This window comes from Salmo salar, chromosome 01 (assembly GCF_965601325.2).
Source record: "Salmo salar chromosome 01, fSalSal1, whole genome shotgun sequence".
Taxonomy (NCBI): Eukaryota; Metazoa; Chordata; class Actinopteri; order Salmoniformes; family Salmonidae; genus Salmo; species Salmo salar.
This window is the reverse complement of record NC_138291.1, coordinates 181,821,145-181,844,882: the sequence shown is the minus strand read 5'-3', so window position 1 is coordinate 181,844,882 and position 23,738 is coordinate 181,821,145. Positions and strand designations below refer to the sequence as shown.

The following is a 23,738-nucleotide window of genomic DNA, read 5'->3' as shown; positions in this document are numbered from 1 at the left end:
ATTGATACACGCTGCACCGGGAAGATAGAATAGCACACTCCGGTAAGACGAGGGGGGGCGGTCTGTGCATATTTGTAAACAACAGCTGGTGCACGAAATCTAAGGAAGTCTCTAGATTTTGCTCGCTTGAAGTAGAGTATATTGTGATAAATTGCAGGCCACACTACTTGCCTAGAGAGTTTTCAGCTATACTTTTCGTGGCTGTTCATTTACCACCACAGACGGATGCTAAGACTGCACTCAGTCAGCTGTATAAGGAAATAAGCAAACAGGAAACCACTCACCCAGAGGCGGCGCTCCTAGTGGCCGGAGACTTTAATGCAGGGAAACTTAAATCAGTTCTACCAAATCTCTATCAACATGTTAAATGTGCAACCAGAGGGAAGACAATTCTAGATCACCTGTACTCCACACACAGAGACGTGTACAAAGCTCTCCCTTGCCCTCCATTTGGTAAATCAGACCACAACTCTATCCTCCTGATTCCTGCTTACAAGCAAAAAGTCAGGCAGGAAGCACCAGTGACTCGGTCTATAAAAAAAGTGGTCTGATGAAGCAGATGCTAAACTACAGGACTGTTTTGCTATCACAGACTGGAACATGTTCTGGGATTCTTCCGATGGCATTGAGGAGTACACCACATCAGTCACTGGCTTCATCAATAAGTGCAGAGGACATCGTCCCCACAGTGACTGTATGTACATACCCCAACCAGAAGCCATGGATTACAGGCTAAGATTGAAACATACTATACCGGCTCCGACGCTCGTCTTATGTGGCAGGGCTTGCAAACTATTACAGACTACAAAGGGAAGCACAGCTGCGAGCTGCCCAGTGACACGAGCCTATCAGACGAGCTAAATCACTTCTATGCTCGCTTTGAGGCAAGTAACACTGAGGCATGAATGAGAGCATTAGCTGTTCCGGAAGACTGTGTGATCACTCTCTCCGCAGCCGAGGTGAGTAAGACCTTTAAACAGGTCAACATACACAAGGCTGCGGGGCCAGACGGATTACCAGGACGTGTGCTCCGGGCATGTGCTGACCAGGTGTCGTCACTGACATTTTCAACATGTCCTTGATTGAGTCTGTAATACCAACATGTTTCAAAAAGACCACCATAGTCCCTGTGCCCAAGAACACAAAGGCAACCTGCCTAAATGACTACAGACCCGTACCACTCACGTCCGTAGCCATGAAGTGCTTTGAAAGGTTGGTAATAGCTCACATCAACACCATTATCCCAGAAACTGTAGACCCTCTCTATTGCACTCCACACTGCCCTTCCCCACCTGGACAAAAGGAACACTTATGTGAGAATACTATTCATTGACTACAGCTCAGCGTTCAACACCATAATAACCTCAAAGCTCATCACTAAGCTAAGGATCCTGGGTCTAAACACCTCCCTCTGCAACTGGATCCTGGACTTCCTGACGGGCCGCCACCCAGGTGGTGAGGGTAGGTAGCAACACATCTGCCACGCTGATCCTCAACACTGGAGCTCCCCAGGGGTGTGTGCTCAGTCCCCTCCTGTACTCCCTGTTCACCCACGACTCCAAAACCATCATTAAGTTTGCAGACGACACAACAGTGGTAGGCCTGATCACCGACAACGACGAGACAGCCTATAGGGAGGAAGTTAGAGACCTGGCCGGGTGGTGCCAGAATAAAAACCTATCCTTCAACGTAACCAAGACTAAGGAGATGATTGTGGGCTACAGGAAAAGGAGGACCGAGCACGCAACCATTCTCATCGACGGGGCTGTAGTGGAGCAGGTTGAGAGCTTCAAGTTCCTTGGTGTCCACATCAACAACAAACTAGAATGGTCCAAACACACCAAGACAGTTGTGAAGAGGGCACGACAAAGCCTATTCCCCCTCAGGAAACTAAAAAGATTTGGCATGGGTCCTCAGATCCTCAAATGGTTCTACAGCTGCAACATCGAGAGCATCCTGACTGGCTGCATCACTGCCTGGTACGGCAACTGCTCGGCCTCTGACCGCAAGGCACTACAGAGGGTAATGTATACGGCCCAGTACATCACCAGGGCTAAGCTGCCTGCCATCCAGGACCTCTACACCAGGCGGTGTCAGAGGAAGGCCCTAAAAATTGTCAAAGACCCCAGCCACCCCAGTCATAGACTGTTCTCTCTACTACCGCATGGCAAGCGGTACCGGAGTGCCAAGTCTAGGACAAAAAGGCTTCACAACAGTTTTTACCCCCAAGCCATAAAACTCCTGAACAGGTAATCAAATGGCTACCCAGACTATTTGCATTGTGTGCCCCCCTCAACCCCTCTTTTTACGCTGCGGCTACTCTCTGTTTATCATATATGCATAGTCACTTTAACTATACATTCATGTACATACTACCTCAATTGGGCCGACCAACCAGTGCTCCCGCACGGTGGCTAACCGGGCTATCTGCATTGTGTCCCGCCGCCCACCACCCGCCAACCCCTCTTTTACGCTGCTGCTACTCTCTGTTCATCATATAAGTCACTTTAACCATATCTACATGTACTAAACACCTCAATCAGCCTGACTAACCGGTGTCTGTATGTAGCCTCGCTACTTTTATAGCCTCGTTACTATATATAGCCTGTCTTTTTACTGTTGTTTTGTTTCTTTACCTACCTATTGTTCACCTAATATCTTTTTTGCACTATTGGTTAGAGCCTGTAAGTAAGCATTTCACTGTAAGGTCTACACCTGTTGTATTCAGTGCACGTGACAAATAAACTTTGATTTGATTTGATTTAAAACAAACTTAGGGAGGAGGCTTCTAATGTTAACATGCATGAAACCAAGGCTTTTATGGTTACAGAAGTCAACAAATGAGAGCACCTGGGGAGTGGGAGTGGAGCTAGGCACTGCAGGGCCTGGGTTAACCTCCACATCACCAGAGGAACAGAGGAGGAGTAGGATAAGGGTACGGCTAAAGGCTATAAGAACTGGTTTTCTAGTGCGTTCGGAACAGAGTAAAAGGAGCAGGTTTCTGGGCACGGTAGAATAGATTCAAGGCATAGTGTACAGACAAAGGTATGGTAGGATGTGAATACAGTGGAGGTAAACCTATGCATTTGTAACTATGTAGGTTCCGTCCCTCTCTTCGCCCCAACCCGGGCTCGAACCAGGGACCCTTGCACACATCAACAACTGACACCCCACCAAGCATCGTTACCCATCGCAAGGGGAACGCAAGGGGAACAACTACTCCAAGTCTCAGAGCGAGTGACGTCACCGATTGAAACGCTATTAGCGCGCACCACCGCTAACTAACTAGCCATTTCACATCGGTTACACATTGATTGACGATGAGAGAGAGATAGTCTCTAGAAACATCATTTAAACCAGGTGAGGTCACCGCATGTGTGGGAGGTGGAACTAAAGGGTTAGCTAAGGCGTATTGTGCAGGGCTAGAGGCGCTACAGTGAAATAAGGCAATAATCACTAACCAAAACAGCAATGGACAAAGCATATTAACATTAAGGAGAGGCATGCTTAGCCGAGTGATCATAAGGGTCCAGTGAGTAGTGAGTGATCATAGTGAGTAGCTCGGCGGGCTGGATACACGGCGATTCAGACAGCTAGCGGGCCGGGGATAGCGGGCCGGGGTTAGCAAGCTGGCAGTAGGGCCTTAGAGGGACGTCGCGACAGTAGAAGTCTGTTGTAGCCCCCTCGTGCTGTTACGTCGGCAGACCAGTCGTGACGGATCTGCAGGGCTCGGATTGGTATAAGGGTCCAGGCAAATTAGACAAAATCTGTGTAGTGGCCAAAGAATTTCAGCTAACAGTCTGATATGCTCTAGACACCTAGCGGGCCGCGGCTAGCAGATGGGCATTCAGGGGACGTTGCGATGGAAGAGCCAGTTGAAAAAACCCTCGTGCGGATTATGTCGGTAGTCCAGTCGTGAAGGATCGGCGGGGTTCCGTGTTGGCAGTAAAAGGTGTCCAGGCCAATTGGCAAAATAACCCTGTATCCCTTTTAAATATATCTTGTCCTTCTGAAAGGTGAATTCACCTTGGGTTGGGTTTAATGGTAATGGGTTGGGATTAATGGTAATGGGTTGGGATTAATGGTAATGGATTGGGATTAATGGTAATGGGTTTAATGGTAATGGGTTTAATGGTAATGGGTTGGGTTTAATGGTAATGGTATTGGGTTGTGTTTAATGGTATTGTGCTGGGTTTAATAGTAATGGGTTGGGTTGGGTTTAATGGTAATGGTATTGGTATTGGGTTGGGTTTAATGGTATTGGGTTGGGTTTAATGGTAATGGGTTGGGTTTAATAGTAATGGTATTGGGTTGGGTTTAATGGTAATGGGATTAATGGTATTGGGTTGGGTTTAATGGTATTGGGATTAATGGTATTGGGTTGGGTTTAATGGTATTGGGGGGGGGGGGGTCTTTTGATAACAACCAATAATTATTCTTCATGTTTTACTCATTGGTAGGAAGAAGTTTGGTCCAAATCTGATGTTTGATACTATATTGAATATTATCTGAATCCTATAAATAAAAATGGCCGAAATCAAATAAAAATGTCAACAAAATAATGTTTCAGGAATGCCAATTTGAACCGTCTTTAACTACAGGGACGATTTGAGAACAATCTGAGATGGTGAGTGTCATGGCTGAAATGACCTGGAACTAATATGTTTTCTGATCTCTGACCTCTACACCCAGCTAGATCTGACCTCTACACCCAGCTAGATCTGACCTCTACACCAAGCTAGATCTGACCTCTACGCCCAGCTAGATCTGACCTCTACGCCCAGCTAGATCTGACCTCTACACCCAGCTAGATCTGACCTCTACACCAAGCTAGATCTGACCTCTACACCAAGCTAGATCTGACCTCTACGCCCAGCTAGATCTGACCTCTACACCCAGCTAGATCTGACCTCTACACCCAGCTAGATCTGACCTCTACACCCAGCTAGATCTGACCTCTACACCCAGCTAGATCTGACCTCTACACCCAGCTAGATCTGACCTCTACACCCAGCTAGATCTGACCTCTACGCCTAGCTAGATCTGACCTCTACACCCATCTGACCTCTACGCCCAGCTAGATCGGACCTCTACACCCAGCTAGATCTGACCTCTACACCCAGCTAGATCTGACCTCTACGCCTAGCTAGATCTGACCTCTACACCCATCTGACCTCTACGCCCAGCTAGATCTGACCTCTACACCCATCTGACCTCTACACCCAGCTAGATCTGACCTCTACACCCAGCTAGATCTGACCTCTACACCCAGCTAGATCTGACCTCTACACCCAGCTAGATCTGACCTCTACGCCCAGCTAGATCGGACCTCTACGCCTAGCTAGATCTGACCTCTACACCCAGCTAGATCTGACCTCTACACCTAGCTAGATCTGACCTCTACACCCAGCTAGATCTGACCTCTACACCCAGCTAGATCTGACCTCTACACCCAGCTAGATCTGACCTCTACACCTAGCTAGATCTGACCTCTACACCCATCTGACCTCTACGCCCAGCTAGATCTGACCTCTACGCCCAGCTAGATCTGACCTCTACGCCCAGCTAGATCTGACCTCTACGCCCAGCTAGATCTGACCTCTACACCCAGCTAGATCTGACCTCTACACCCAGCTAGATCTGACCTCTACACCCAGCTAGATCTGACCTCTACACCCAGCTAGATCTGATCTCTACACCCAGCTAGATCTGACCTCTACACCCATCTGACCTCTACGCCTAGCTAGATCTGACCTCTACACCCAGCTAGATCTGATCTCTACACCCAGCTAGATCTGACCTCTACACCCATCTGACCTCTACGCCTAGCTAGATCTGACCTCTACACCCAGCTAGATCTGACCTCTACACCTAGCTAGATCTGACCTCTACACCCAGCTAGATCTGACCTCTACACCCAGCTAGATCTGACCTCTACACCCAGCTAGATCTGACCTCTACACCCAGCTAGATCTGACCTCTACACCCAGCTAGATCTGACCTCTACGCCCAGCTAGATCTGACCTCTACACCCAGCTAGATCTGACCTCTACGCCCAGCTAGATCTGACCTCTACACCCAGCTAGATCTGACCTCTACGCCCATCTGACCTCTACGCCCAGCTAGATCTGACCTCTACGCCCAGCTAGATCTGACCTCTACGCCTAGCTAGATCTGACCTCTACACCCAGCTAGATCTGACCTCTACGCCCATCTGACCTCTACGCCCAGCTAGATCTGACCTCTACGCCCAGCTAGATCTGACCTCTACGCCTAGCTAGATCTGACCTCTACGCCTAGCTAGATCTGACCTCTACGCCCAGCTAGATCTGACCTCTACACCCAGCTAGATCTGACCTCTACACCCAGTTAGATCTGACCTCTACACCTAGCTAGATCTGACCTCTACACCCATCTGACCTCTACGCCCAGCTAGATCTGACCTCTACACCCAGCTAGATCTGACCTCTACGCCTAGCTAGATCTGACCTCTACACCCAGCTAGATCTGACCTCTACGCCCATCTGACCTCTACGCCCAGCTAGATCTGACCTCTACACCTAGCTAGATCGGACCTCTACACCTAGCTAGATCTGACCTCTACACCTAGCTAGATCTGACCTCTACGCCCAGCTAGATCTGACCTCTACGCCCAGCTAGATCTGACCTCTACGCCCAGCTAGATCTGACCTCTACACCCAGCTAGATCTGACCTCTACGCCTAGCTAGATCTGACCTCTACACCCAGCTAGATCTGACCTCTACGCCCAGCTAGATCTGACCTCTACGCCCAGCTAGATCTGACCTCTACGCCCAGCTAGATCTGACCTCTACACCCAGCTAGATCTGACCTCTACACCCAGCTAGATCTGACCTCTACGCCTAGCTAGATCTGACCTCTACACCAAGCTAGATCTGACCTCTACGCCCAGCTAGATCTGACCTCTACGCCCAGCTAGATCTGACCTCTACGCCCAGCTAGATCTGACCTCTACGCCTAGCTAGATCTGACCTCTACGCCTAGCTAGATCTGACCTCTACACCCAGCTAGATCTGATCTCTACACCTAGCTAGATCGGACCTCTACACCCAGCTAGATCTGACCTCTACACCCAGCTAGATCTGACATCTACGCCCATCTGACCTCTACACCCAGCTAGATCTGACCTCTACGCCTAGCTAGATCTGACCTCTACACCCAGCTAGATCTGACCTCTACGCCCAGCTAGATCTGACCTCTACACCCATCTGATCTCTACACCCAGCTAGATCCGACCTCTACGCCCAGCTAGATCTGACCTCTACACCCAGCTAGATCTGACCTCTACACCCAGCTAGATCTGACCTCTACGCCTAGCTAGATCTGACCTCTACGCCTAGCTAGATCTTACCTCTACACCCAGCTAGATCTGACCTCTACACCTAGCTAGATCGGACCTCTACACCCAGCTAGATCTGACATCTACGCCCATCTGACCTCTTCACCCAGCTAGATCTGACCTCTACGCCTAGCTAGATCTGACCTCTACACCCAGCTAGATCTGATCTCTACACCCAGCTAGATCTGACCTCTACACCCATCTGACCTCTACACCCAGCTAGATCTGACCTCTACACCCATCTGACCTCTACACCCAGCTAGATCTGACCTCTACACCCATCTGACCTCTACGCCCAGCTAGATCTGACCTCTACGCCCAGCTAGATCTGACCTCTACACCCAGCTAGATCTGACCTCTACACCCAGCTAGATCTGACCTCTACACCCAGCTAGATCTGACCTCTACACCCATCTGACCTCTACACCCAGCTAGATCTGACCTCTACACCCATCTGACCTCTACGCCCAGCTAGATCTGACCTCTACACCCAGCTAGATCTGACCTCTACACCCAGCTAGATCTGACCTCTACACCCAGCTAGATCTGACCTCTACACCCAGCTAGATCTGACCTCTACACCCAGCTAGATCTGACCTCTACACCCAGCTAGATCTGACCTCTACACCCAGCTAGATCTGACCTCTACACCAGCTAGATCTGACCTCTACACCAGCTAGATCTCACGAGCGTTACCTTTAAAAAAAAAGTGTTGTTTGCACTGACATTCTGTTACAAAACTTTGCATCTGCACTGTTCGTTAAGTAAATGTGTTTTTATCAACTTTTCTGTGGAATTTGTTAAAAGTAGTCCTTGTGCATAGAGTTAAATGGTTTGCTTAGGCTTTCACTCATTGGTTTTAGCTTGACATATATTTTAAAGTGAAAAATCAGTTTCAGTGTCACTGTTACCATGGAATTGCCCAGTAGTAAAGTTCAAGTGCGTGGAAATTGCCCAAAAAAATTTTTTTTTTAAATGGAACAAAAATATCCAGGAAGTTTTGGAAGTCCTTTTTTAGCAAGGACATGTGACATATAATTAGCTCTGAAAAGAGTGGGACCTGCAATACTTTTAGCCTACTAGTCATTTGAGCTTCGGCCAATAGTACTACTGGACAGGATAGTGTAACCAAGGCAAAGACCCGTCGCCTAGGAGACGTGTCAACTCAACGCTGGCCTCAGGCCTGTATCTATTTCAGCGGCATTCTGATCGATCGCCGACTCCACGGTAAAATACTGACTGTCCAGGGAAAATGTCATCATTCAGAACCCTAAATGACAGAGCCCAAGCAAGGAAAATGTGGTTTGATTCCCCTGGAAGAGCGAAAACAAGAAATTGACAGGTGCCATGCCTTTCCTGGACACTTTAGTCTGCAGTGGTCAATTTTCCTAAAAACATGCAAAACATTGATGCAAGGCTAACTCACAACCACAGGGAAACAAACTAAATACAACTCTAAATGGCTTTTACCTGAGATTGATAACTCTTTAAAAAGCTAATTCAGAGAGATTAATGATGTATAACACACACACTCTCTCCCTCTCTAACAGTTATAATAGACCTGTACCACTGGTGTGACCTCTCTCTCTCTCTAACAGTTATAATAGTCCTGTACCACTGGTGTGACCTCTCTCTCTCTCTCTCTAACAGTTATAATAGACCTGTACCACTGGTGTGACCTCTCTCTCTCTCTAACAGTTATAATAGTCCTGTACCACTGGTGTGACCTCTCTCTCTCTCTCTAACAGTTATAATAGACCTGTACCACTGGTGTGACCTCTCTCCCTCTCTCTCTAACAGTTATAATAGACCTGTACCACTGGTGTGACCTCTCTCTCTCTCTCTCTAACAGTTATAATAGACCTGTACCACTGGTGTGACCTCTCTCTCTCTCTAACAGTTATAATAGTCCTGTACCACTGGTGTGACCTCTCTCTCTCTCTCTAACAGTTATAATAGACCTGTACCACTGGTGTGACCTCTCTCTCTCTCTAACAGTTATAATAGACCTGTACCACTGGTGTGACCTCTCTCTCTCTCTCTCTCTAACAGTTATAATAGTCCTGTACCACTGGTGTGATCTCTCTCTCTCTCTAACAGTTATAATAGACCTGTACCACTGGTGTGATCTCTCTCTCTCTAACAGTTATAATAGACCTGTACCACTGGTGTGACCTCTCTCCCTCTCTCTCTAACAGTTATAATAGACCTGTACCACTGGTGTGACCTCTCTCCCTCTCTCTCTCTAACAGTTATAATAGACCTGTACCACTGGTGTGACCTCTCTCTCTCTCTCTCTCTCTCTCTCTCTCTCTAACAGTTATAATAGACCTGTACCACTGGTGTGACCTCTCTCTCTCTCTCTCTCTCTCTCTCTCTCTCTCTCTAACAGTTATAATAGTCCTGTACCACTGGTGTGACCTCTCTCTCTCTCTCTCTCTAACAGTTATAATAGACCTGTACCACTGGTGTGATCTCTCTCTCTCTCTCTCTCTAACAGTTATAATAGACCTGTACCACTGGTGTGACCTCTCTCTCTCTCTCTCTCTAACAGTTATAATAGACCTGTACCACTGGTGTGACCTCTCTCTCTCTCTCTCTCTCTCTAACAGTTCTAATAGACCTGTACCACTGGTGTGACCTCTCTCTCTCTCTAACAGTTATAATAGACCTGTACCACTGGTGTGACCTCTCTCTCTCTCTCTCTCTAACAGTTATAATAGACCTGTAACACTGGTGTGACCTCTCTTTCTCTCTCTCTCTCTAACAGTTATAATAGACCTGTACCACTGGTGTGACCTCTCTCTCTCTCCAACAGTTATAATAGACCTGTACCACTGGTGTGACCTCTCTCTCTCTCTCTCTCTCTAACAGTTATAATAGTCATGTACCACTGGTGTGACCTCTCTCTCTCTCTAACAGTTATAATAGTCCTGTACCACTGGTTTGACCTCTCTCTCTCCCTCTAACAGTTATGATAGACCTGTACCACTGGTGTGACCTCTCTCTCTCTCTCCAACAGTTATAATAGACCTGTACCACTGGTGTGACCTCTCTCTCTCTCTCTCTCTCCCTCTAACAGTTATAATAGACCTGTACCACTGGTGTGACCTCTCTCTCTCTCTCTCTCTCTCTCTAACAGTTATAATAGTCCTGTACCACTGGTGTGACCTCTCTCTCTCTCTAACAGTTATAATAGTCCTGTACCACTGGTGTGACCTCTCTCTCTCTCTCTCTCTCTCTAACAGTTATAATAGACCTGTACCACTGGTGTGACCTCTCTCTCTAACAGTTATAATAGACCTGTACCACTGATGTGACCTCTCTCTCTCTCTCTAACAGTTATAATAGTCCTGTACCACTGGTGTGACCTCTCTCTCTCTAACAGTTATAATAGTCCTGTACCACTGGTGTGACCTCTCTCTCTCTCTCTAACAGTTATAATAGTCCTGTACCACTGGTGTGACCTCTCTCTCTCTCTCTCTAACAGTTATAATAGACCTGTACCACTGGTGTGACCTCTCTCTCTAACAGTTATAATAGACCTGTACCACTGGTGTGACCTCTCTCTCTCTCTCTAACAGTTATAATAGTCCTGTACCACTGGTGTGACCTCTCTCTCTCTAACAGTTATAATAGTCCTGTACCACTGGTGTGACCTCTCTCTCTCTAACAGTTATAATAGTCCTGTACCACTGGTGTGACCTCTCTCTCTCTCTCTCTCTCTCTCTCTCTAACAGTTATAATAGTCCTGTACCACTGGTGTGACCTCTCTCTCTAACAGTTATAATAGACCTGTACCACTGGTGTGACCTCTCTCTCTCTCTCTCTCTAACAGTTATAATAGTCATGTAACACTGGTGTGACCTCTCTCTCTCTCTCTCTCTCTCTCTAACAGTTATAATAGACCTGTACCACTGGTGTGACCTCTCTCTCTCTCTCTAACAGTTATAATAGATCTGTACCACAGGTGTGACCTCTCTCTCTCTCTAACAGTTATAATAGACCTGTACCACTGGTGTGACCTCTCTCTCTCTCTCTCTCTAACAGTTATAATAGTCCTGTAACACTGGTGTGACCTCTCTCTCTCTCTCTCTAACAGTTATAATAGTCCTGTACCACTGGTGTGACCTCTCTCTCTCTCTAACAGTTATAATAGTCCTGTACCACTGGTGTGACCTCTCTCTCTCTCTAACAGTTATAATAGACCTGTACCACTGGTGTGACCTCTCTCTCTCTCTAACAGTTATAATAGACCTGTACCACTGGTGTGACCTCTCTCTCTCTCTCTAACAGTTATAATAGTCCTGTACCACTGGTGTGACCTCTCTCTCTCTCTCTCTCTAACAGTTATAATAGACCTGTACCACTGGTGTGACCTCTCTCTCTCTCTAACAGTTATAATAGTCCTGTACCACTGGTGTGACCTCTCTCTCTCTCTCTCTAACAGTTATAATAGACCTGTACCACTGGTGTGACCTCTCTCTCTCTCTCTCTCTAACAGTTATAACAGACCTGTACCACTGGTGTGACCTCTCTCTCTCTCTCTCTCTAACAGTTATAATAGACCTGTACCACTGGTGTGACCTCTCTCTCTCTCTCTCTCTAACAGTTATAATAGACCTGTACCACTGGTGTGACCTCTCTCTCTCTCTAACAGTTATAATAGACCTGTACCACTGGTGTGACCTCTCTCTCTCTCTCTCTCTAACAGTTATAATAGACCTGTACCACTGGTGTGACCTCTCTCTCTCTCTCTCTCTAACAGTTATAATAGACCTGTACCACTGGTGTGACCTCTCTCTCTCTCTCTAACAGTTATAATAGACCTGTACCACTGGTGTGACCTCTCTCTCTCTCTCTCTAACAGTTATAATAGACCTGTACCACTGGTGTGACCTCTCTCTCTCTAACAGTTATAATAGAACTGTACCACTGGTGTGACCTCTCTCCCTCCCTCCCTCTGACTGAGTAATAGACTTAGAAGAAGCTTAGATTGACAACACGTGCTCAAGACTAAACTGTCCTTTTACTCTACTCCCTCCCTTTATCCAGAACACAAAGAGGACAGAGGTCTTTTGATAGTCCCACCCTAGTTACACTGACAACAAACAAAGCCAAGAGATAAGGGACTGTATAGCAACCAGAGGAGCTTAACAACAGACTTGAAGCAAAGTTTCTGATGCATTTCAAAACAAATCTGATGCTTCTTTTCAGGTTGACGAATATTGTCATGTTCTGAGATGGATGACAAGACCATGAAAACTTGACCAATACAAATAGCTTTTTGTTGTTGTCGTTGTTGGTCATCACGTTGATGTTTTGTAGGTTAGTTGTCGCAATAACAGGCTGTCTGATGTACACGCAGGCAAATAAACAATTACCCTATAGTGAAGACAGATCTGCTGTGACTGTCAAACTCTCAAAGCCATACCACTGAGCAAGTAGGACGTGAATTTACTTTACACAAAGTGCACCTGTGCAATCATATTCTATCTCAATATCAACGTGTCAAATGATTGAAAGGGTAGAGTTTCCCCAGGTAATATGCGAACAGAACCACAGCCGTTGATTGAATACAGAGAACAAGTAAAAAGACATTGTAGCCTTTCAGAGGATATCTAGTTTCCAGGGCAATAGATTTTTTTTCACAAGCAGGCAACAGAGTTAATGTGAAAATGTTTCCACCCGTGAAAGCATATTGATGATTATTCACGTTGACAAAATAACGGCATGTTGAACTAATGTTACACATCGTTCACAGATCATCCGGTTACACACAACTATCACGTTAACTAACCGCGCAGCTTCAAAAGCTGGATACAATGTCGCCGATCAGAGAATCGGTATCGGGTTTACTTACTTTTTGAGTGTCCATACCGCGGACCGAAACACAAACGTAATCAAATCCAATGCATAGGCAGTCAGGCACGCCACCTTTTCTCAAAAGAACAAGATGATTTTCCCCACTGGATGTTGGTCGGAGTTTAGTGTTCATGCGCAATAGTTTTGTAACCCCCCCACCACCACCACCCTCATAAATTAGTGAAGCTTGAAAACAACTGTAGAGTCGTTGTGCCCTCCACTGGCCTAAAGAAGACTTGCAGAGATTTCTCAGTCCACTTCCAAGTTCAGGCACCGGGATCAGGATTTTGCATATGGATCACTCTACTCTCAGGGATTTCCACAAAGTCGCGCGATAATAGTCGGTTGCTGTGGTTACGTCTGTTATTTTTTTTAAATATTATTTTTTATTAACAAATATCAACAAACAAAATAGGAATAGTCACATGCAAATAAGATTACATACAAACTATTTACATTGCCAGGAATCCTAAACAAACAAATGTTAATAATAAAACAAGTTTTAGTTGCCTTTTTGTTTTTCATTTTAGTTAAAGTAGTGCCACATCGTTTAAATTCATTTATAAAGTGAAAAAAGTTAGGTTTTGAATTAGACCATTTGCATTTGTGAATATGAAATGTACCTAATATTATTAAATCAAATCTAATTGTATTCGTCACATGAGCCGAATACAACAGTTGTAGTAGACCTCACAGTGAAATGCTGAATACAACAGGTGTAGTAGACCTCACAGTGAAATGCTGAATACAACAGGTGTAGTAGACCTCACAGTGAAATGCTGAATACAACAGGTGTAGTAGACCTTACAGTGAAATGCTGAATACTACAGGTGTAGTAGACCTCACAGTGAAATGCTTACTTACGAGCCCATAACCAACAATGCAGTTAGAAAATATATTAAAAAAATTAATAAAACACACCAAGACAGTCATGAAGTGGGCACGACAAAACCTATTCCTGGCATGGGTCCTCAGATCCTCAAAAGGTCCTACAGCTGCACCATCGAGAGCATCCTGACCGGTTGCATCACCGCCTGGTATTCATATATTCATTCCTTCATTCAGCCCTAACCCTAACTGTTTGCATACTATTTTCTTGTAGCTGAAAACACAGAACGACAGACAGGCCCAAAGTTATGGATGTCATATTCACAGAGAGACGAGAGTAAGTACTCAAATATATATTCAATAAGACAAAACATGGATTACCTACACTATGTCTCCGGCAGTAGAACTTTGCAAGTAGCCTAAATCATGACCTCAAAACACCTTAAATGGTCGGTCCTTTCACTGAATTCCTACATTTTCAAAACTTGCAAATATTTACAAATGTACACAACTTTTATGGGCACGTTTTGTCAAAAAGGCCAAATAATAAATGATCATCAGTGGCAGCAGGGTTACGGACGGACAACCATGGCCTTCTGATACTATCAGTGAATAGAGTAGAATAGAATAATTTATCGTCCATTATTTCAATGAGAAAGGGATCATTTTGATGTCACAATACCCAAACTCAGGACTCTTGGAAGATTAGTCCAAACGAGGACTTATAAAAGAAATCCAAATCAAACTAAACATAACCACAACCAAAAAAAAGGCTGGGAGCAGCTCAGAGAGTATTATGTTTCTGTGTTGTCTTCATAGACCCCAGTTTCTATATAGCGGTCCTCTATGTATCCATCCTCCTCATTATCCGACTCATCTAGCCCGTGGTCCAGCTCATAGGCGCTGGTCTCCGTTTGCTCCGTGTCCAAACTGAAACTAGAGTATCGTCCCGTAGTGTACATGTCAGCATCCTCCTCGTCTCTCAGCCTCTGGTGCCGATAGTTGAAAAGCAGCTTGTACCAGGACGGGGACTTGACGGCACACACGATGAGCATAGAGGTAGTCAGGGCGATTGCTATCACACCCAGGAGAAACTTCCAGGTGTTCCCCACCGCTGGCACCCTACTGCCAATGCCTGGGTCCACGCCTGAGCAGAACAGAAACATCCAGGGGTCATATACCTTTTTTAACATTCTTCTGAGGTTTCCTCAGGAGGACGCGGGGTTCAATTCGAATTTGAAGGCTGCCAATTCAGGAAGTACACTGAAATTACAATTCAATATTTTTTTGGGGAAAAGGGGGTGTCTATTTTTAATGACTTATCAATAAACTAGAAAGTAGAAGCTATTTATTTCATTCTTTTTTTTTCATGTTTGTCAATTTTCACAATTTGAATTGACCCCAACCTCGCTCCTCAGGATATGAGGCCTCCTCAGACCACATTGTTCTAGAATGATTTAACCTCCTTTCTCAGGGTAAGAGTGCTGATCTAGAATCAGCCCCCTCCGTCTGTGTAATCTTATTTATTATGATCTTAAAAGCAACTCTGATCCTAGATAAGCACTCTTACTCTCAATAAATGACGGACCCTCCCTGGAGTCACGTTTTGAACTCTTACGAGGTTTCTTTAGAGTGCAGCTGCTCTTGTCTTCTCGATGACGGTTTCCTTGCCCGCTGACTGATGCGTAGAATCATAACTGAAGTCATCTATGACAGTATTTTTTTTGTAGGTCAACCTCTCTCATATGCTTCTGTTCTCAACAATAGCCGTATTCGGTGTTTTAACCGTGTCATCCATCCAGCAAATCAAAGCTGTTTAGCTTGAAAAGTCTCGATCGTACGATGTTGACAAGAGGAGACTATTTCTACTGTAACACCAAGTCAATTGATTCAATATATATTATATCTTACCTGTTTGGACGAGGCTTGCATTTGTAATAACTGCAAGTGACACTAAGTGTGTAGTGATCTGGGCTGAGGTTGGCTTAGTGGCTGACTGAGTTGTAGGTGTTGGAAGTGTTGTTGTCGATGACGACCGTGAAGAGCAGCTGGTACCGTTGTCCAGTATCTCTTTACCGGACAGGTCCTCGGGGCCGGCACAGGTGGTATTTGAGACTCCTGAAGAAATGCGCACATTCCCGTTTCTCATTAATAAATTAACAACACGAAGACAAACTCGGGTTTAAAAATATTTTAAACATTGGGTGTCAGTAGATGTCAGCATGGTGTAAGTAAGGACCACAGCCAGGCATTTGTATGGAAAAAATAGACCAATGGGGATTACAAGCAAAACAGAGAGAGAAAAAAAAGCTTCTTACTTATCTGGACCTTTGAGTCGGTAATCGATTTAATCCGGTTGAGAAAACCGCAAGAGCAGTTCAAGGGATTCTCCTTCAGATCTAGAACCTTTAATGGATTCCTCTCCACAGAGACGTCTAACTCCCGCAGTGTGTTCCCCCTTAGCCTGAGGATAGACAGCTTCTTTAAATCATCCAGTAGATGTGGAGGTAGTGACTGTAGACGATTGTAGGACAGGTCCAGCTCCCTCAGGTTAACCAGGCCAGCCAACGCCTTCGGCTCCACTTTACTGATGTTATTGTGGGACAGGTTGAGGACTTCCAGTTTTGACATGGCCTCAAACAGCTTCCCTGGCAGGTCAGTCAACCAGTTACCATCTAGATGGAGCTCAGTCAAATTGGAGTAGTTCTTCAGAGCAGCTTCATCAGCGCTGGACAGCTCTATGAGGTTATTGCTCAGAATTAGTTTGGTGATGTTTTGACTGTAATTTGAAGGTATGAATTGCAGTGTCTTGAAGCTACAGTTCACAACCTGTAAACAGGATGACAAGTTATGTTGAAGTTATTATTCAAGATGTATGCTATTATCTCATCAAAAGTTTCCCTCTCATTAAGCAGTTCATAGTTTCCCTCTCATTAAGCAGTTCATAGTTTCCCTCTCATTAAGCAGTTCATAGTTTCCCTCTCATTAAGCAGTTCATAGTTTCCCTCCTCTCATTAAGCAGTTCATAGTTTCCCTCCTCTCATTAAGCAGTTCATAGTTTCCCTCTCATTAAGCAGTTCAAAAGTTCCCCTCCTCTCACTAAGCAGTTCATAGTTTCCCTCTCATTAAGCAGTTCATAGTTTCCCTCCTCTCATTAAGCAGTTCATAGTTTCCCTCCTCTCATTAAGCAGTTCATAGTTTCCCTCCTCTCATTAAGCAGTTCATAGTTTCCCTCCTCTCATTAAGCAGTTCATAGTTTCCCTCCTCTCATTAAGCAGTTCATAGTTTCCCTCCTCTCACTAAGCAGTTCATAGTTTCCCTCCTCTCACTAAGCAGTTCATAGTTTCCCTCCTCTCATTAAGCAGTTCATAGTTTCCCTCCTCTCACTAAGCAGTTCATAGTTTCCCTCCTCTCATTAAGCAGTTCATAGTTTCCCTCCTCTCACTAAGCAGTTCATAGTTTCCCTCCTCTCATTAAGCAGTTCATAGTTTCCCTCCTCTCACTAAGCAGTTCATAGTTTCCCTCTCATTAAGCAGTTCATAGTTTCCCTCCTCTCATTAAGCAGTTCATAGTTTCCCTCCTCTCATTAAGCAGTTCATAGTTTCCCTCTCATTAAGCAGTTCATAGTTTCCCTCTCACTAAGCAGTTCATAGTTTCCCTCTCAGTAGTCACCAGTTGGTCCTCAGTCCCAGCTACTCCAGTAGTCACCAGTTGGTCCTCAGTCCCAGCTACTCCAGTAGTCACCAGTTGGTCCTCAGTCCCAGCTACTCCAGTAGTCAGCAGTTGGCCCTCAGTCCCAGCTACTCCAGTAGTCAGCAGTGTGCTCGCCAGCCACACTAGCAGTAGTTCACGTACAGCCATGTTCTTTACCTTCAGTGAATAATGTGAAAGATAATAAATACCATGAAAAGCTATTGAGAATTCAGATCATACTGAAGACAAACAGAAACATAGTAATAACACAGGGTTTCCTTCCTGCTTCCCATCTCTCTGTAAAGCAACGATGACACTGCTTGTACAGGAGATAACTGTCTGTCTGATGAGACTGACGGTACAGGAGATAACTGTCTGATGAGACTGATGGTACAGGAGATAACTGTCTGTCTGATGAGACTGATGGTACAGGAGATAACTGTCTGTCTGATGAGACTGATGCTACAGGAGATAACTGTCTGATGAGACTGACGGTACAGGAGATAACTGTCTGTTTGATGAGACTGACGGTACAGGAGATCACTGTCTGTCTGATGAGACTGACGGTACAGGAGATAACTGTCTGTCTGATGAGACTGATGGTACAGGAGATCACTGTCTGTCTGATGAGACTGACGGTACAGGAGATAACTGTCTGTCTGATGAGACTGACGCTACAGGAGATAACTGTCTGATGGTACAGGAGATCACTGTCTGTCTGATGAGACTGATGGTACAGGAGATAACTGTCTGATGAGACTGACAGTACAGGAGATAACTGTCTGTCTGATGAGACTGACGGTACAGGAGATCACTGTCTGTCTGATGAGACTGATGGTACAGGAGATAACTGTCTGTCTGATGAGACTGACAGTACAGGAGATAACTGTCTGTCTGATGAGACTGATGGTACAGGAGATAACTGTCTGATGAGACTGATGGTACAGGAGATCACTGTCTGTCTGATGAGACTGATGGTACAGGAGATAACTGTCTGTCTGATGAGACTGACAGTAAAGGAGATAACTGTCTGATGAGACTGACAGTACAGGAGATAACTGTCTGATGAGACTGACGGTACAGGAGATCACTGTCTGTCTGATGAGACTGATGGTACAGGAGATAACTGTCTGTCTGATGAGACTGATGGTACAGGAGATAACTGTCTGTTTGATGAGACTGATGGTACAGGAGATAACTGTCTGATGACTCTGACGGTACAGGAGATAACTGTCTGATGAGACTGATGGTACAGGAGATAACTGTCTGTCTGATGAGACTGACGGTACAGGAGATAACTGTCTGATGAGACTGACGGTACAGGAGATAACTGTCTGTCTGATGAGACTGACGCTACAGGAGATCACTGTCTGTCTGATGAGACTGATGGTACAGGAGATCACTGTCTTTCTGATGAGACTGACAGTACAGGAGATAACTGTCTGATGAGACTGATGGTACAGGAGATAACTGTCTTTCTGATGAGACTGATGGTACAGGAGATAACTGTCTGTCTGATGAGACTGATGGTACAGGAGATAACTGTCTGTCTGATGAGACTGACAGTAAAGGAGATAACTGTCTGATGAGACTGATGGTACAGGAGATAACTGTCTGTCTGATGAGACTGATGCTACAGGAGATAACTGTCTGTCTGATGAGACTGATGCTACAGGAGATAACTGTCTGATGAGACTGATGGTACAGGAGATAACTGTCTGTCTGATGAGACTGACGGTACAGGAGATAACTGTCTGTATGATGAGACTGATGGTACAGGAGATAACTGTCTGTCTGATGAGACTGACGGTACAGGAGATCACTGTCTGTCTGATGAGACTGATGGTACAGGAGAACTGTCTGTCTGATGAGACTGACGCTACAGGAGATAACTGTCTGTCTGATGAGACTGATGGTACAGGAGATCACTGTCTTTCTGATGAGACTGATGGTACAGGAGATAACTGTCTGTCTGATGAGACTGACGCTACAGGAGATCACTGTCTGTCTGATGAGACTGATGGTACAGGAGATAACTGTCTGATGAGACTGATGGTACAGGAGATAACTGTCTGTCTGATGAGACTGATGGTACAGGAGATAACTGTCTGTCTGATGAGACTGACGCTACAGGAGATCACTGTCTTTCTGATGAGACTGATGGTACAGGAGATCACTGTCTGTCTGATGAGACTGACGGTACAGGAGATCACTGTCTGATGAGACTGATGGTACAGGAGATAACTGTCTGATGAGACTGATGGTACAGGAGATAACTGTCTGTCTGATGAGACTGATGGTACAGGAGATAACTGTCTGATGAGACTGATGGTACAGGAGATCACTGTCTGTCTGATGACTCTGACGGTACAGGAGATAACTGTCTGTCTGATGAGACTGACGGTACAGGAGATAACTGTCTGTCTGATGAGACTGATGGTACAGGAGATAACTGTCTGTCTGATGAGACTGATGGTACAGGAGATAACTGTCTGTCTGATGAGACTGATGGTACAGGAGATAACTGTCTGTCTGATGAGACTGATGGTACAGGAGATAACTGTCTGTCTGATGAGACTGATGGTACAGGAGATAACTGTCTGATGAGACTGATGGTACAGGAGATAACTGTCTGTCTGATGAGACTGATGGTACAGGAGATGACTGTCTGTCTGATGAGACTGATGGTACAGGAGATAACTGTCTGATGAGACTGATGGTACAGGAGATAACTGTCTGTCTGATGAGACTGATGGTACAGGAGATAACTGTCTGATGAGACTGATGGTACAGGAGATAACTGTCTGTCTGATGAGACTGACGGTACAGGAGATAACTGTCTGTCTGATGAGACTGATGGTACAGGAGATAACTGTCTGTCTGATGAGACTGATGGTACAGGAGATAACTGTCTGTCTGATGAGACTGATGGTACAGGAGATAACTGTCTGATGAGACTGACGGTACAGGAGATAACTGTCTGATGAGACTGACGGTACAGGAGATAACTGTCTGTCTGATGAGACTGACGGTACAGGAGATAACTGTCTGTCTGATGAGACTGACGGTACAGGAGATAACTGTCTGTCTGATGAGACTGATGGTACAGGAGATAACTGTCTGACTGATGGTACAGGAGATAACTGTCTGATGAGACTGACGGTACAGGAGATAACTGTCTGTCTGATGAGACTGACGGTACAGGAGATAACTGTCTGTCTGATGAGACTGACGGTACAGGAGATAACTGTCTGTCTGATGAGACTGACGGTACAGGAGATAACTGTCTGTCTGATGAGACTGATGGTACAGGAGATAACTGTCTGACTCTACAGGAGATAACTGTCCGGGAAATCAACATCACAAGCTGTGTGAAGGAATGTCACAGTCTTCTTTCTAGTTTCTATGTGTTTGTGTTTACTCCTCCACCGCGTCAAAGTGGAATGACACGGTACTTTACTACAGCACTTCCTGATTGATTATCACTATTGAAACCGTTTACTCCTCCATGTCACGATAATGGAATGAGGAAAATGCTGCTTTACTAGGATAACGATGGAGTCTCAATTGTCACTAGAAATCTGTAGAGCAACATCATGATCATGAGCAAGGTATGCAGCTGATGGAGTATCATTGATGTCTCACTGGCAGCTAATAGGCCAGGTCTGAGTATACATCAAGTTAATTCCTTGAATAACAAGCATTTATCTTGCTAAACAGAAGTAGGATCTTAATTTGATCACCCTGTTGCAGGACATTTTTTTTTACTTGTATTGTATTTGAGGCTTAAAAATGGCTTCTGAAGTTTGTAATTTCCACTTTAAAATCTCAGACTTGATTTTCCCTTACGAAAAAAATGTATCAACCCCTACAAAAATGTCTGTTAATTATAATGCACATAATAATGTCTTGTTGCTGCAGGTGTCGTATGGATTTGGCCAAAACGCAGCGGGAGTGTGTATACTCATCTTCTTTTTATTAGGCAGAAAGAAGGAAAACCCAAAACAAAACACACGTATACAACGACGATAAACAGTCCTGTAAGGCTTACAGCTATACAAGGAACAACTTCCCACAAAATCCCATAGAAAAAAACACCCCTCTTAAATAGGACCTTCAATTAGAGGCAACGAGGAACAGCTGCTTCCAATTGAAGGTCAACCCAATAAAACACCACATAGAAATAGACATACTAGAACTAACATAGAACTAAAATAACAAGAACACAGCCCAACAAACACCGAAACACTCTAAACAAACACCTCCTGCCACGTCCTGATCAAACTACAATAACAAATAACCCCTTATACTGGTCAGGACGTGACAGCAGGATTCTTTTTGTGTTGTAGCAAACTAGCTCAAATTAAGATCCTACATCTTTAATACAGACATTAATATTTTGTAGTATAGGTTGACAAACAAATGTTTCCTGTTTGTCAGAAACTATGAAATTCCTTTAGCCACGAAGGCCATAGGTTGTCATGCACATTCTCATAAATATATATTTTTTTAAAAACACTAGGACTTGTTGACATATCAAAGAATTAAAAAACATGTCAACCCAAAAAACAATATATGATACTTTACAGATATTTAAGTGAAATTCTTACCTGTGTGGGCTGAGGAGTGGAGCCTGTTGGAATGAGAGCAATGTAGAGAACCTTTGGTCTGAGTCATAAAATAGGTTCATTAGCTAGCTAAAGATTGACCACAATGTGTCTTTCTTATGAACTGTACAACCTTTATCAGACTTTGTCCTCATAATCCCGTGACACTATTATCCAGGTTATTGTTAGTCAAATTGTATTTGTAGAGCGCTTTTCATTTACAGACAGAAATCACAAAGCTCTTAACATTATCAGCAACCATTTAAAAAAAAAAAAAGGCTTGGATAAAAAGGCTAAAAAGCTTTAAGCTTAAAGAAAATAATTGTATTTTTCGTCATCACAGCGTTTTGAAGAAATGAATGATAATGTTTGGGGCTAGGAAGAGCAAAAGAAGTATGGCAACATAATTTCTCCCATAGAGAGCTCTGATGGTTTCTATAGGATGGAGGAGATGATACTAACTCTGGTTTCTATAGGATGGAGGAGATGATACTAACTCTGGTTTCTATAGGATGGAGGAGATGATACTAACTCTGGTTTCTATAGGATGGAGGAGATGATACTAACTCTGGTTTCTATAGGATGGAGGAGATGATACTAACTCTGGTTTCTATAGGATGGAGGAGATGATACTAACTCTGGTTTCTATAGGATGGAGGAGATGATACTAACTCTGGTTTCTATAGGATGGAGGAGATGATACTAACTCTGGTTTCTATAGGATGGAGGAGATGATACTAACTCTGGTTTCTATAGGATGGAGGAGATGATACTAACTCTGGTTTCTATAGGATGGAGGAGATGATACTAACTCTGGTTTCTATAGGATGGAGGAGATGATACTAACTCTGGTTTCTATAGGATGGAGGAGATGATACTAACTCTGGTTTCTATAGGATGGAGGAGATGATACTAACTCTGGTTTCTATAGGATGGAGGAGATGATACTAACTCTGGTTTCTATAGGATGGAGGAGATGATACTAACTCTGGTTTCTATAGGATGGAGGAGATGATACTAACTCTGGTTTCTATAGGATGGAGGAGATGATACTAACTCTGGTTTCTATAGGATGGAGGAGATGATACTAACTCTGGTTTCTATAGGATGGAGGAGATGATACTAACTCTGGTTTCTATAGGATGGAGGAGATGGTACTAACTCTGGTTTCTATAGGATGGAGGAGATGATACTAACTCTGGTTTCTATAGGATGGAGGAGATGGTACTAACTCTGGTTTCTATAGGATGGAGGAGATGATACTAACTCTGGTTTCTATAGGATGGAGGAGATGATACTAACTCTGGTTTCTATAGGATGGAGGAGATGGTACTAACTCTGGTTTCTATAGGATGGAGGAGATGAT

At 44.6% G+C, this 23,738-nt stretch overlaps 2 protein-coding genes across 3 annotated transcripts in view; both read right to left on the bottom strand.

The window, feature by feature from the left end:
• The window catches only part of LOC106572709 (fibronectin type III and SPRY domain containing 1-like), a 102,168-nt gene extending 88,759 nt beyond the window's left edge, over nt 1-13,409 (bottom strand). The window contains exon 1 of one of the 2 annotated variants that reach the window (XM_045694114.2): nt 13,243-13,409. Coding sequence is in view for 1 of the 2 variants with exons in the window: in XM_014147118.3 (XP_014002593.1) it covers nt 13,243-13,377 (135 nt within the window). In the remaining variant the exon portion in view is untranslated. The remainder of the gene's footprint in view (nt 1-13,242) is intronic. The other variant, XM_014147118.3, reaches the window with a different exon arrangement.
• Nucleotides 13,410-13,593: 184 nt separating this feature from the next.
• Nucleotides 13,594-22,485, bottom strand: LOC106572700 (leucine-rich repeat-containing protein 19). The gene is made up of 5 exons (XM_082957029.1): nt 22,376-22,485; nt 17,781-17,942; nt 16,391-16,901; nt 15,984-16,190; nt 13,594-15,219 (listed from the first exon to the last, which is right to left on the bottom strand). The coding sequence occupies exons 2-5, from the start codon at nt 17,931-17,933 to the stop codon at nt 14,867-14,869; spliced, it is 1,224 nt and encodes a 407-aa protein (XP_082813155.1). The 5' UTR covers nt 17,934-17,942; nt 22,376-22,485; the 3' UTR covers nt 13,594-14,866.
• Nucleotides 22,486-23,738: the final 1,253 nt, after the last annotated feature.

What these genes read in the sequence shown, in the direction of transcription:
- LOC106572700 (XM_082957029.1), bottom strand. Translation starts at nt 17,933, where the DNA reads ATGGCTGTACGTGAACTACTGCTAGTGTGGCTGGCGAGCACACTGCTG. An exon ending in CGACTCAAAGGTCCAGATAA is followed by an intron (nt 16,191 to 16,390) that starts GTAAGAAGCTTT and finishes GCATTTCTTCAG; the next exon opens with GAGTCTCAAATACCACCTGT. An exon ending in TGCAAGCCTCGTCCAAACAG is followed by an intron (nt 15,220 to 15,983) that starts GTAAGATATAAT and finishes TGTTCTGCTCAG; the next exon opens with GCGTGGACCCAGGCATTGGC.